The following is a 15509-nucleotide window of genomic DNA, read 5'->3' on the forward strand; positions in this document are numbered from 1 at the left end:
GTTTTTATTGTATAAAAAAATTTTAATTACTTGAGACAGTGATATCAATTAGCTCAATTTTAATTTGTATTAAAATAATTAAAATTAAGGTGCCATATTATGTTTAAAAAATATAAATAAAACATATATTTAAACTACATACCATGAAATATATTTAACTAATTACTTTCAATAATGCATAAAAGGTTAGGAAAAATATTAAAATCCAAATTCAAATATATTATATGAAAAAATAACAATTACAATAAAATTTTATGATGTATTTATTTTTATTGTCAAATGTGTATACAAAAATTTTTTTTGAAAAATTAAATTAGATTAATTATTTAAAATATTTCTCTAAATTTTATGTTTTATAATTCTTAAATAATATAAAATATAATAGCATGTCCGTGCATCACACGGATGATTGTATCAGTATATATAGAAAAAAATTGGCTCAATTGATGCTAATATTTGTCAATTTATTTATCTCTTAAGCCATTTTTTAAATAAGTATACTAGATTATTCACTTATTAATATTTTTACTAATATTTTAATCATGAATTATCACACTCCTTTATTTTTACATTATTTAACTAATTCAACAGTAATTAATTTTATTAATAACTTTAATTTAATAAACTGGTTTTATATCTTTCAATTAATAATTGATTTTTGAATTTTTGTTTATCAAACATAATCTAAGATGAGATATTCTTGCGAATTCGAATTGACATGTGGCTATGGAGCGTACGAACTACCACTTAGGTTTGATGAATAAGAAAACACTTATCAATGAGAATTATAATTAAAACATCCAAGTCACGGACTGCTCAAATTCAATGCACAGTCTGCAAAATCGCGTCGTCCTCCCTAACTGTCTCTCACCGACATCTAAATTTCAAACGCCATACCAGAGCTAATTAAATGCCACCAAATGTCACTGTTAATTAAGAATACAATAATTTTTAGGCCTTATAATCAGTAGTACTAGATAAGTTTTTTTCAGTTTAATTAAGTCTAAGGTAATAAATAAAATCAGTAGCTCTTCTAAGAAGGGAATCCAATATCTCTTCATTAATTATGTGCATGATGTTGAATGAGTTATGAAAAACATCGTCATCACACCTCATATATATATGAGTACTAGTTAAATTGTTTTTAATAATAAATATTGAATATCCACTGAAATGATACGTGAAGAGCATGTGGGTAAGTGGTGCTAAATGAATAAATAAATAATATAGTAACTTGTATTAGCGGGCACTGCGGGTTATTGTTTCACGTGGGCCAGTGCGAGTGTGGGATGGCCATGACATGAGGCACCATGCATCTCTCTCACTTAAAATAACTAGCCGTCAATTCACTCATTTGGTTTTTCTCTCTCAAGTCACACTCTTGCATGATATGATATCCCAATTCACACACACTCACACTTATAACCAAACTCCAAGTTCCCTTTTTATCTTCTTTTCTTTATTTATTTTTTCTTCTTCACCATAGAGCAGTTTCCTTCAGGTTTGAACAAAAGAGTACTTAGAACCAAGAAATAAGGGTGTTTGTGAATTGGGTTCAAGAAAGGCCCAAAATTTATGTGTTTTATTCTTTGGCCATGTTGTTTGCCGGCGGCAAGAAACTCCTCTATGTGTGTGTGGTGGTGATGCTTGTGGTGTTGCATATCTGCCACACGTGCCAAGTTGGGGCGATTCGTGTGTTCCCAGGAAATGCAGCGGCCAACGTAGAATTCAGCCACGGCAATATGGATAACAATAAGAGCAAGGAAGATCTGTTCAAGAAGTACTTCGGTGGAAGGACTCATCTTCGTCCCAGCAACACAACCCAAAAGGGTTTTGATGATAGCAAAAGAAGAGTACCAAGTTGCCCAGATCCTCTCCACAATTAACAAGTAGAATCCCCATCCAATTTTTCTTAGTTCATTTTTTTCTTTTTACCCTTTTTTTTGTTTCTCAAGTATTAAATTTATTTTGGTTGATACATATGTTCATCCAAAATACCAACGTTTTTCTCATCATTTTCTATCTGGTAATGTGTCTTCTTATATTGTAGAATATGGGGGAAAACCGGTGGTATTTTGGTATTATATTCAGAAGATTTTTTTTTTCTTTTTTCCTTCTTTCTCTCATCCATGGAGGATCCCGAAAACGAATTATCATAATCACCAATGTTATGCTTGTATATAGAGGATGTTAAGGAATGCTAATTAATAATTATAGAGTCTATTTTCGTTGGATACTTTTTGTAATGCTGTGTAGAACCCTCTGTAAGTGTGCTACTTGAATCCTTTTCTTTTTTATTTGTTTTTTTTTTCCTTCTGAGGGCTTGAGAACGGGAAACTGAAAAACTGGCAGATATGTGCCAGTTTTTTCTTTTTCATTTACCCCTTTTTTTTTTTTATAAAGGCAGGGATTCATGCCTTCAACCTGTACTTATACTTATAAGCTTTGGCTATAACAATGTCAAAACAAATATTTTCTCTCCCAGTGCAGAAACCATAATACAGCTTCTCTCCCGGTGCATTAGTCTCTCTAACTTAGGTACCTGCGTGCAGTAATCAATGTAAATCTTAAAATAGTTAATCATCGGTCGTTTTAGTTTTAAACATGGTAATTTTAAAACTTAAAAATGATCATCGGTCCTTTTCAGGGTTGTTTAGAATAATTAATCATAGTCTAATAATTTAAGGATTGAAATATTATAATTTTTTACGATTGCAAATAAATACTACTAAATTCACTTCTTTTTTTCTCGTAAAATATAGAAGTCGGAAAAGTTGATCTAGCTTTATTGAAGTTCAGTGGTAGTCTGCATATATTCTGGATGATACTGCATGTGGTAAGTTTTTTCATCTTTTTTCATTGTTTCTCTCACATGTCTTCTTACTTTCTTAGCGAATTGGGGATTGCTCAGTTCTCTAATCTTCTCTGCTTTCTGAAAAGTTTTGTCAAAAGATCTTATTTGGAATCAGATCAGTGATCGGGACTTACTTTCATCAGAAAATCTCACCCGTTGGTTTTCACAGACTCAACTTGGCTTATTCATTTGCGATGATGCCTATTGAATAGTCTATTGATTTGTCTGCGGGTATTGACTGCATGGTCGGAAAAAGTTGGGTCTTTTTTTTATTTTACTATTTTCCTATTTGGCGTGGAAAAGTTTGACTTGGCCAAACATAAGCTAAAAGCATCCCTTTTCAAGTGAGAAAGTTTCCTAACTTTTGTTAAGGAGACATGTTCGGAAGATCCGTTTCAGACTTTGAATCTGATAAAGTTTCTATCCACTTCACTGAAAAAAAAAAGTTACTTACTAACATTTTTTTGTTTGACTATTTTCTGTTGCTATAAATTACTTGTATAAACTTTGTGAGTCTATAATAGTATATGTAGTTATGCTTATAATATGATGCATTATATTGATATAATTATGTGTTAGTGTAAGAAAATGATATATATTATTAGTATATCCTATTATCAATATAATAAGTTTTTTTATTATAAACATACAATGATTATGTCAACAATTTATTTATTTTATTAAAAATTATGCTAATGAAAATTATAAATCGATGGAAAGTGTATTTGTTTTTATAATTTTGGTTACGTAGATGTAGTGGATTTTATAGCTATCTTTGGGGAAGTTTCAAATATTTGAACTGCATGCATGTTCATATATCAGATGTAAATTTAGTAAGGGTAGACATGAGTCTAGTTAGATCATGAAACAAACAAGTTTTTATCAATTTTTAGAACTTAGCCTGAATCAAACTCAAGTGCATCAAATTTGAGTGGTTCAAACAAGTGACTGGATTAATTTTTTTTTTTTAAAACTTTTCAAAAATTCAAATGTAGGGAAATTTTAAGAAAAGAAAGAAAAATAAAATACTTAAATTGGAATCGGATTAGATGAATTTTAAAATACGCTAACTTGACCTAATCCGTATCGATCAATTTAAAATACTTTAACCTGGTCAAGGCAAAAACCACTTCATTTTTATTTTATTGTTGAGAACAATAGCTACTTAAAATAGTAGTAATAGGTTCCTAGCTTTTTGTTTTATTTTTTGAGTTTTCCTTTGTTCACTGCCAGTGCTGAGTTTAATTGACACATAGAATTGCTATTTTCCTTTTAGTTTCAAAGTTTATAAATATGATGGAGAATTACAACTGAAATAATTGACCATAAAGAAAATGGAAAATAACCTAATATTCTCTTTTTTGACGAAAAAATAACGTAATATTCATTGTTGTAGAGGTTCTGGAGGATGCCACTTCTATGTACAAACAAATATATTAATAGTTTTGGATTGTGAGAAGTCCTCCAGCAATATGAGCGATATAACTAAGTACGTACATTATTGTTGGCAAGCATCTTTTTTTTCTTGAATTATTGGTGGCAGTACACATTGTGAGGACAAAATTATATTAATAGACTACTCTCTAATTTGTTCACATGATTAAACAATTTAATCAATGCGGCCATCTCGTCGAACGAGGAAAATGATCGCATGGAAAAAAAAATAAAACATTAACATGATTTGACAGCTGAATTTCACTAGCGTGAGGAAGAGGAAAACGGTGTAGACAACAAAGGTTAATATAGTAATCTTAAGTGAAGCTTACTTTTTTAGTAGAAAGAGGATTTTCAAACGTGGTGTTCTTGAAGCAATAATATAGTGTATTGCATCGGGAGGTATATCTTAATAAGAGTACGAAAAGTAAATTTAGGTCATTCACTCACATATAGATGCATGATTTAAATGTTTTGATATTGATGATTTACGATAAAAATCTAACAGTGAATCTTGCTCTATAGATGCGAGGTCTATACTGCATATCAAGTAAGACCTCTTGCTATCATGATAAATCAGAATTATAAATATAAATATTAAATCACACAGATTAAAAAATAATATATATAACTACTAGTTTTTAATATTAATTATCTATGATTGTATGGATAAAAATGTATTAAAAAATATATATTATTAGTATTTTTTATATATCTTAAGACTCAAATCTTAATCTTCTTTAATTAAACTAGAATTATCAATCTCATATAAGTTATTTCACGTGTTTTGCAGAAGCATTTTTTATATATTTTGTGAGTGGAGAGAGAGTGATATTTAATCACTTCATAAAAATAATAAATTTGGTTAATTTAATTAATAGTGTTAAATTCATTAATGATTTGTAATTAGTTAATGTATCTATATTGAAGACCAGTATTTTTTTATAGGAGAATGTTTATTGGACACTCCAATGTTAATATACACATAAAAAAGTTATAAATGTAATATTTGATTTAATAAAAAAAAAAAGGATAGAAACAATTAAAAGGTATCAATGAAGTGATGTTAAAACTTCACTATTATTTTATATAAGAAAGTAACAAAAGCACGGACACTTTTAAAAAGAATTTATATAAAAGATTAAGACAAATTTATCAAACCTTCCCATAAAAAAAGGCAGAAGTAGTACTTTTTAGACTTTTAAAAAAAAAGTAGTACTATATAGATTATAGAGTTTAACAAGGATGCCACGTAATAAGTTGGACTATAGTCTTTGGATACTGATGTATCTTTAGAAGACTTGCTTCCCTTATATATATATATATATATATATATATATATATATATATATATATATTATAATCAGCTTTCTGTCTCATTCTAGCAAAAGTGCCTCAAGACACCCACGTATTATTGAAAATGCCAACATAGAAAAAAAGTGTGATTTGGTTGAATTCAAGGGAATTGATTAAATTTTGTTCCATTTATAGGGTGAGCTTTTGATTTATGTGATGGTGGTATGTTGCAAAACCCAAAGAAGAGAACAAAGGGTTCTCGTATTTCTGGTAAATTGGGTGCTTATGAGAGGGACTAGAGGAAGAAACTGAGAATGGCAGAGAAATCGAAGTAGGAAAGCGCCACGTATTATGCGGCGAAGAAGAGGTTTTAATAAAAGTTGTCAGTGATTCGAAGTCTGCTATTTTGTCACGTAGCATTTTGGATTTGGAATCAACTTAACTCTCTCTCACTCACCAGTCACCATTCTGCTTATAAAGACATTTTTTTAAAAAAAAAATTAGCCCATCGATGCATTTTAATTTGCGCAGTGCCATGCTTCTATTTAACGACCAATGACCAATGTTGGGTTTTCCATTTTCATTAGGGAGTTCTATTGGCTTTCCTAGTTGCTGTTTCACTCATTATTGTTAGACCAATATTCCTTGCCAAATACACCTACCTATTCATTAATTTGTCTTTGATATTTCAACAATCCATGTGGGTTGCTGGGTGGGGCGACATGTACCCTACCATCGTTAACGCTGAATGATCTATATTACGATTCGACAATAACTCGTGATCTTTGTGAAATTCAGGCTACCAAAGAGACACTATGCTGATTCTGATATGTGATGGGCTAATGCATCAATCGTTATGCCATTCTTATCTTGTGTTGTGACCACTTCGCTAAAATCTGCCAGCAATTAATATGCGCAAATAATTGCAAGCCAAGTAGCAGACATTTATATACGGAAGCCAAATATGCTGCTGCTATTGTTTTATTTATTTTTTCCTTTTTGCCATTCTCAAGTCTCTAAATAAAGGAGAAAAAATTATTACTAAAATATAATATTATCATTGATATATACTTCCTTTAGAAAAGGAAAAGAAATTATACATTGTAAAATAATTATAGATAATCATTCAATCACAACTTATTATCACAACTTATTATGTATGATAAATTTTTTAATTTTTATAAAAAATATTTAAAATAAATAAAAATAATAATTTGTAATTAAATAATTATATAAAACAATTTTAAAACAGTTTACACTGTCATTATGGATGACTATTAAACTCTTTTAATCCCTTGAGAATTGCACTTATTACAACCAATACTGTTTCATTTTACAACATTACTTTTAATAGTGGGAGGTGGGTGGAGGTTAATATCTTATTGGTTGTTACTTTCTTTGAATTGGAAAGATGGAGGGCCCTTGAAATGTAAAGGGGGTAGGCTTCCTTTTTGTACTAGTAAGAATTGTTGCAACTCTCAGGGGCATAATTGACATCACCGATACAATCCAAAGGTTCCCTACGAAACAAAGAACTGCAGGAAAATTAGTTCTGAAAAGTGTATGCTTAGTTTTTAACATATGTAGATGGATTACATTTTAGAGTTCACTTCAACAAAAGTGCACCAGAAAACTAAAATCATTATATCAAATTTTTGCACCAGTAAAGAGACTCTAGGTGATCGTGGTGCGAACAATCAAGTGAGGATATCAGGCCCAGTAAGTAGTCAAATAGAAACCCAAGGTATGATGGTACAGACGTTTGAATGGGCCATGATGGCGATTGTAATCCCTTTGGACTGGGCCACATAAAAGAACAGAGTATACAAATCAGGGTTTCGGAGTCAGAAAAAGGAAATTATCAAACGCGCACCTATGGTTTCTAAGTTTATCCCCATGCTGTAGTTTAATTTTTTAAATAAAAATGTCCCTCACAGAAAACACGTTTCCATTGACTTCGAAACAAAACGAAAACATGTTTTTGTTTTATATCAGAGTGTGCGTTTCCAGTACAAAATAGAAATATTTTTGTTTTTTTGTGAATTATTTTTTAAATTAATCAAATTAATGGTGATATAAATAATTATTTTTTAATTAAAATAAAGTTAATTATAATACAATTTATTCTTTTTAATAGTAGGAAAATTTAGTATGATACAAATTACCTTTCATGATTACTAAATACATTATTAGTTCTCTAATACTTAGAAAAAAGTTATAATAATCTATAAGCTTTTTTGAAAATGAAAAAATAATATACAGACCACAATATATATCCACCATTGAGATGATGTCATCATTATTTTATTGACAATAAATACTCAAAATAAAATCTTTAATATATCAGATATTTAATGCAACCAAAAAATTTATTAAAATAAAAATCAATAATTTATTAGTGATCTAAAATATATTCAAATAAAAAAATAATATAAAAATATTATTGTTGATCAATACAACAACAACAACAATGCCTTATCCCATTAGGCGGGGTCGGCTACATGGATCAACTTCCGCCATAATGTTCTATCAAGTACCATACTTCTATCCAAATCATTAAGTTCGAGATCCTTCTTGATAACCTCTCTTATAGTCTTTTTGGGTCTTCCTCTGCCTCGAATTGTTTGTCTTCTCTCCATCTGGTCTACTCTCCTCACTACAGAGTCTACCGGTCTTCTCTCTACATGCCCAAACCACCTAAGTCTATTTTCCACCATCTTCTCTACAATAGGCGCTACTCCAACCCTCTCTCTAATAGCTTCGTTTCTAATTTTATCCTGTCGAGTCTTACCACACATCCACCGCAACATCCTCATCTCCGCTACACCTACTTTAGTCTCATGTTGGCTCTTGACCGCCCAACATTCTGTTCCATACAAAATCGCCGGTCTTACCGCAGTCCGATAAAACTTTCCCTTTAGCTTGATCGGTACCTTTGCATCACATAACACCCCCGATGTTTTTTTCCATTTCATCCATCCTGCTTGAATGCGATGCTTCACATCCCCTTCAATTTCTCCATCATCATGTATTACAGACCCAAGATATTTAAACTGTGTGACTTGAGGGATAATATGGTCTCCTATTTTCACCTCTGAGTTAGATATCCTCCTACTTTTGTTAAACTTACATTCCATATACTCCGATTTGCTTCTGCTTAGGCGAAAGCCATGTGTTTCTAGAGCTCGTCTCCAAGTTTCCAACCTCTCATTCAACTCCTCCCTCGACTCTCCAAGGAGGACTATGTCATCTGCAAAAAGCATGCATCTCGGCGCTATCTCTTGGATTTGTTCCGTGAGAACATCCAGAATTAAGGTAAAAAGGTAGGGGCTAAGGGTTGACCCTTGATGCAAACCAACTGTGATGGGAAAATCGTCTGACTCTCCACCCTGTGTCCTAACACTAGTCGATACCCTATCATACATATCTTGGATAGCTCGAATATATGCAACCCTAACCCCTTTCTTCTCTAGAGCTTTCCACAAAATTTCTCTAGGCACTCTATCATACGCTTTCTCCAAGTCAATAAAAATCAAGTGCAAGTCTTGTTGGTTCATGCGATATTGCTCCATCACCCGCCGTAATAAATAAATCGCTTCCATGGTCGACCTTCCCGGCATGAAACCAAATTGATTCTCAGTAACTTGAGTCTCCTTTCTTAATCTCCGTTCGATCACTCTTTCCCATAATTTCATGGTATGACTCATGAGCTTGATTCCCCTATAATTTGCACAATTTTGTATATCCCTCTTGTTCTTATAGATTGGCACTAATGTGCTTCTCCTCCATTCCTCCGGCATGCGTTTTGACCTCATAATTTCATTAAAGAGTTTGGTGAGCCACTCAAGATCTCTATTTCCAAGAGTTTTCCACACTTCAATAGGTATGTTGTCTGGCCCCACCGCCTTACCGTTACTCATTCTTTTCAACGCTTCCTTTACTTCCTGTTTCTGAATCCGACGATAATACTTATAGTTCTGGTCCTCTTCTCTTGTATCTAGACTGCTAGAGTCATAACCATATCCATCATTAAATAAGTTGTGGAAATACACCTTCCACTTTTCCTTGATATCTTTTTCATGCACTAAGACTTTGCCTTCTTCATCCTTAACACACTTTACGTGATCCAAATCTCTAGTCTTCCTCTCTCTACCCTTAGCAAGCCTATATATAGATCTTTCTCCGTCCCTGGTTCCTAGAGCTTGGTATAGTCCGTCAAAAGCTTGGGCTCTTGTCTCACTCACCGCCTTTTTGGTTTCATTTCTAGCTATCTTATACTTATCCCAAGTTTCAGAATTTCTACACCTAGACCACTCCTTGAAACACTCCTTTTTTACTCTAACTTTGCTCTGAACACTTTCATTCCACCACCACGATTCTTTACCCCTAGGTCCAAAACCTCTAGATTCACCCAACGTCTCTTTAGCCACTTTAATAATCTCTTGGGACGTCTTGTTCCACATATCATTTGCACTTCCTTGTGATTGTCCACACCATCCCTCCCATATCTTTTGTTGGAAGATTCCTTGTTTCTCACCCTTCAAGTGCCACCATTTGATCCTTGGTGCTACCATAGGACTTCTTCTCTTTGCCCTATCTCTAATTCTTACATCCATAATCAAAACTCTATGTTGGGTAGTCAAGCTCTCTCCCGGGATAACTTTACAGTTCAAGCAATACTTCCTATCAAACTTCCTGATAAGGAAGAAATCTATCTGAGAACATGTCCCTCCACTTTTGTAAGTGATAAGATGTTCCTCTCTTTTCTTAAACCATGTATTGGCTATAGAAAGATCCAAAGCCTCCGAAAACTCCAAGATGAATTTACCCTCCCCATTCATCTCCCCTAGGCCAAAACCCCCATGCACCCCCTCAAAACCTCTATCCACGCTACCTACATGTCCATTGAGATCCCCTCCTAGGAAAACTTTCTCTCCTTGGGGTATATCCTGAAGTACCCCTTCTAGATCCTCCCAAAATTTTACCTTAAAGTGTTCTGCTAACCCAACCTGAGGTGCGTACCCACTAATAACATTAAAGGTGTCCTGTCCCACTACCAATTTTAAGGCTATGATACGATCTCCTACTCTTCTTACATCTACGACATCCTTCGTCCACTCCTTGTCCACAATAATCCCTACCCCATTTCTTGATCTGATTTTTCGCGTATACCACAGCTTAAATCCCGAGTTGTCTAATTCTTTCGCTTTTTCACCTGTCCACTTAGTTTCTTGTAGGCACATAAAATTGATCTTCCTCCTCACCATAACATCCACTATTTCCATAGATTTTCCAGTAAGTGTGTCTATATTCCATGTACCAAAGCGAATCCTCTGTCAATATAGATAGATATTGATACCAAATAGAAACCATGGACAAATATTTTACTCAATGCAAACCACACTCATAGTTTCCCGATATCAAATCATTTTCCAAGGAAAGCCTTCAAGACAAAGATTTGATCTCGAAGAAAATAGGTAAGAAGAGAAGGAAAAATCTCCCCATTTTAAGGAGTTTCAACGTTGTTTATTGTTACCATTTTTTCCTCCCCATTTTTATGTGATTTTCACCAACACATTTCATTGTTTATGTTAGCCAAGCCCAACATTTATCCATGTATTCATAACCTGAAAATCTGTCTCCCATTACAATGATTCCGTTTTTAATCTACTTTTTGCATGCAAGGCTATGATGAAATCCCTTTTCACCTAATCATATATACACCAAACTAAACAAATCATGTACATTAATTAAAATAAGCTTAAGATCACATTATAGATTACAAGATCTTTTTTCCATTGACCAATATGCTAATAAATACCCGGGTACCTAACTCTTTTTCGTATAACCCATCATACAGAACCCATGATGTATATATATAATATTTCCAACAATAAATAAATTATTTCTTTTAAATAAAATGAATTAAATTAGCTTTCACCGTTTCTCCTGTATCCGGGTATCTGCTACTACATACGTTAAAATTTAAATAGATAAAGTTTGGATCTATTACATCACTTCTCAATGCCTCTTTCATGTTTGCAAATCGATATTTTTAATCACATCCACCTCGTCTATTACTTATGATCGTAGAAAATAATAATAAAACTGTTAAAAAAGAAATATTTTTTTTCATTGAGGCTTCCATGCCCAGGATAATGACTGTTGACTGTTCCTTAGATTCTGTTTGTTGTTGCTTTTGAGCTTCAGCCCGTCGTTCACCACTAATAAAAAGAAAAATTTTATTAGACTAAAATTACAAAAGCTATATTTTATTGCATATATAAAGAACTATATAATTTATAATCATTGATTTATTGACTCGGTGGATAGGGATTAGAAAAATTGCGTGCACTAGAGAAATAAATTAATGCAAATATATATTGCATTAAAAAAAACTCAAACATATATATTTTTTAATAAAATGAATTATAGTAGGTGGCTTTCACCACCGTGTATCTGTGTATCTGCTGCTACATACCTTTAGTCGATCTTTAGATAGACAAAAAGATCTACTGCATTACTTCTCAGTGCTTCTTTCTCGCATGCATACAAGGAAAACATTATTCCTTATTCTCTGCTAGCTAGTTCTTTTATGTAAAGGATATCTCAGCTGTCTAATGCTTAAGCATAACAAATAAACGTTAATTTGTAGGTGCGTATATATTCGATTCTAACTTGACTTTGGCGTAAAATATGTTTTGATTGAGTTTAAGTTCAATTCGAACTTCTTCCTTATCTATAATAGTGGGCCATATATAGCATTATTTTCACGAAAAGTATTGCAACTGTAACTCATGTATAAAACACTTGAACAAAAAATAAAAATTATTGACATCTTATATATATTAGTAAAATATTTAATATTAACGTAGCACATTTAATTAATGCATACAATAAAAGAAAACATTAAGTATATGTTATTAAATATTTTTATCATCCAATTATCATTACACTTATCTTCCACAAAGGAATTGAAAATAAATTCGCATGATCTCTCCTTGGGGAAGGGATATGCTTTTAAAATAAGAATAATTGAACACAAAGTCTAAAACTCAAGGAGTTGCGGATGCATTTTATTTATTTATAGATCAGGTAGGGTTTTGGGGAGTGGCATTTAGATCCAAACTCAAGTTGTCTTGGACGTGACCCTCTTTCTCATTCTTCGTGCCCTCCTTCACATCCTGCATGATATCTTTCTCCAACGCTGCCACGTCATCGCCGTAGCTCTTGAAGTACTTGCAATTGGCAGAGTGAGAGCATGGAAGCTATGAAAGCTTCATTGGTGAGCCAAGATGAGTTGAACCGAGTTGGTGAAACCACGTTGGACTTGGAACTCACTCTTGGCTTTCGTTGCCAATCGACCAATGGCAAGAAAACACATTAATTTTTACTGTTGTTCATATTTTTCTTATTTAATATATGCTTAACTTTGTGGTGAAATCACTAGTCAAACAGGAAAACATAAATATTGAGAGAGACTTTTTATTAAGGTGCAAAACAGATATACTATAACCGTATTCCAATCCATCATTTTTAGCCATGTACTAAGCTTGACGATAAAGTTCAATTTTCCCCATTGTCAACAATAATCATCAAAATATTAAGCACATATTGAGGTAGGTGTATTACAATTTATAAGTCACGTTCATGTTAATATATGTATATAAATAAATTACAAGGCCACATGATTAAAAATTTGGACAATTATTAACTTAGCAAAATTTTTATATACAAAGAAATAAGAAAATGAAATGAAAAGCGATATCACGTCGCAAAACTATACTTAGCAAATACTAACAAAACTTTAGTGGCAGAACAACAAATGTAGCTCTTATTTATTTAGCAAAGGAAATGTTGGTGGTGCAAAGGAAGCCCTCTTGACAAACCTCCCCTTCATTCTGGGTCTCTTCTCAGCATTCAATTTCCTAACTTCGTACCTTATTTTCTTCGAGAACAACCTCGTTCGGCGCTTCTCTCTGTATCTTGACACCCTCGCCTCTCTGCCCCCGTCTATTATCACTGGATGAATCCCAAATCCACCCATTTCACCGCAAGGATGATGATATGCCGTTTCGCAACTTCCCTGGTTAATTAAAAACAGCACAAAACTTCATTAGTCAAACAAACATTCAATGTTCAATTTAACATAATAAAAAGCAACCATCCATCATCAGCCTTCCCCCATCCCCACCTAACCAAAACTTAGCTTATTCCCATGTTTCAAATCAGACAAATACAAATAATCAATTTAGTATTTGCAATAAAAAATCTTTTCTTAGTTCTTGCCTTTGAAATTTCAGGGAACCAATTTGGTTAATTTAAGGACAAAACTTAGACCAGGTGCTTTTAGTTTTAGGATTCTCTATTCATAATTAAATTTTTATTTAAGTATCTGTGCATTAAAAAATAATGCAAGTTCTTAAGATAAAATTGTAATTTAAATTAAAAAATACTTAAAAAATCCACTTGACGTTTGTATTTAATCAAACAACTGTTAGATGAAGCAAAGAACACAACATTAAGTGGCAATGGCAATGGCAATGGCAATGAAAATAGCAATTTATAAGAAAATTGAGACATCAAAATAGTAAATATACCATGCATTGTTTCCAGCACTCATCAGGGTCCAAGTTTGGTTTGTCAGCGGTGGTCCACGGAGATTTTTGGCTAGCCCAGGCGATGATTACCGCCTCATAGTCTAGCTGCAACGAAATCTTGTTCTTTTTCACCTCATCATCATTCTCTTTCTTCGCTCCTAATTCATTCCCCAATCCCAAATCACAAACCTTCACCTCTTCACACGTTTCATAATCAAAGCTCAACTCAAACGATTGATCATCTCTGCCCACGACCATATCCATCTCCATCTCCACCAGAGGGCTCTCTTCCTGATCTTCCATCTTCACCTTCCCACTACCTACCGAACACTCCTCCTCTTTCGCATCAACCAGTCCCAATTCTTCCATCCCCACGCACTCGTTTTCAAGCCCCCTACCCAACAAGCTCTCCACATCAGCAGCGAACTCAGCAAGTTCTGCATCAGAAGGAAGCATCCCATGCAAGTTTTCCATCTCACTGCTATTGCTACAAAAACCATTGCTTTGAAACCCTTTGTATTCAACCTCAGCAGCAGCAACTACTCCTTGATCAGTTGAAGTAACAGGAGAAGGAGAACTATTAGTCCCACATAGCTCAGCAACAAAAGGGTCGAATATGGGGACCCTATAAAGAAGCTGCTCCTCGTTCTCATCATGGGAATTCGCCTCCTCCGAACCCTCTTCAGGGACCAAATGGAAAGGGTTGTTGTTACGAGAATGTTTCCCGTGCCTCGGCGTTCGAGGTTTCTTAGTGTGCCACGTGGGAGGTTGTTGTTGTTGTTGTTGTTGTTGTTCATCAGTGGACTTGTAGGACGCCGTTTTCAAGCGGACTCGTTCGTGTCTTCGAGCCAAAGGATTCGCCGAGTGAACAGAAGAGTCGCAGGCCTGGCAGAGAAAAGCATCATCGGCAGCACAGTACCAACGTGCACGTTTGGTTATGCAGCTGTCACATGCTCTTGCCGTTTTGGCCCCAACCGCGTTTGCCGCGTTCTTAGTAGCCGAACTCATTTGAAGCCAATACCAAAAAAAGGGGGGTTACAGTGTGGTTTTGGTAACAGGGGAATGATTGTTTTGATGGGAAAAAAAAAGGAGAGTGTAGCTAGGTAGCATGACCCACAAGAGGCGCTTTTGCAGTCCAATATAACAGGCTTTTGCACTTTTGGGACCTTGGAGAGTGAAAGAGATTGAAGGCCTTATCTGGTTTTTGATTGGTGGAACTAAGAAAGTTCATCCTAATCCCTGCTTTCTCATTGGCTGCCTCTCTAATCCAAGGGATTTCGCGTGGTGACCCACTTCACTTGCCAAGTGGATGAGCATGGCCTTTT

The 15509-nt window shown here is 33.9% G+C and overlaps 1 protein-coding gene across 1 annotated transcript; it reads right to left on the bottom strand.

The window, feature by feature from the left end:
* Positions 1-13418: 13418 nt before the first annotated feature.
* COL22 (zinc finger protein CONSTANS-LIKE 16-like) lies at positions 13419-15192 on the bottom strand. The gene is made up of 2 exons (NM_001292011.1): positions 14185-15192; positions 13419-13670 (listed from the first exon to the last, which is right to left on the bottom strand). Exons 1-2 carry the CDS (start codon positions 15190-15192, stop codon positions 13419-13421), a joined length of 1260 nt encoding a protein of 419 aa, NP_001278940.1.
* Between the last annotated feature and the right edge of the window lie 317 nt (positions 15193-15509).

Source organism: Glycine max, chromosome 10, assembly GCF_000004515.6.
Source record: "Glycine max cultivar Williams 82 chromosome 10, Glycine_max_v4.0, whole genome shotgun sequence".
NCBI classification, from domain to species: domain Eukaryota; kingdom Viridiplantae; phylum Streptophyta; class Magnoliopsida; order Fabales; family Fabaceae; genus Glycine; species Glycine max.

Coding starts and splice junctions, on each gene's coding strand:
- COL22 (NM_001292011.1), bottom strand. CDS start 15,192: ATGAGTTCGGCTACTAAGAACGCGGCAAACGCGGTTGGGGCCAAAACG. Junction 13,671..14,184: donor AGTGCTGGAAACAATGCATG/GTATATTTACTA, acceptor TTAATTAACCAG/GGAAGTTGCGAAACGGCATA.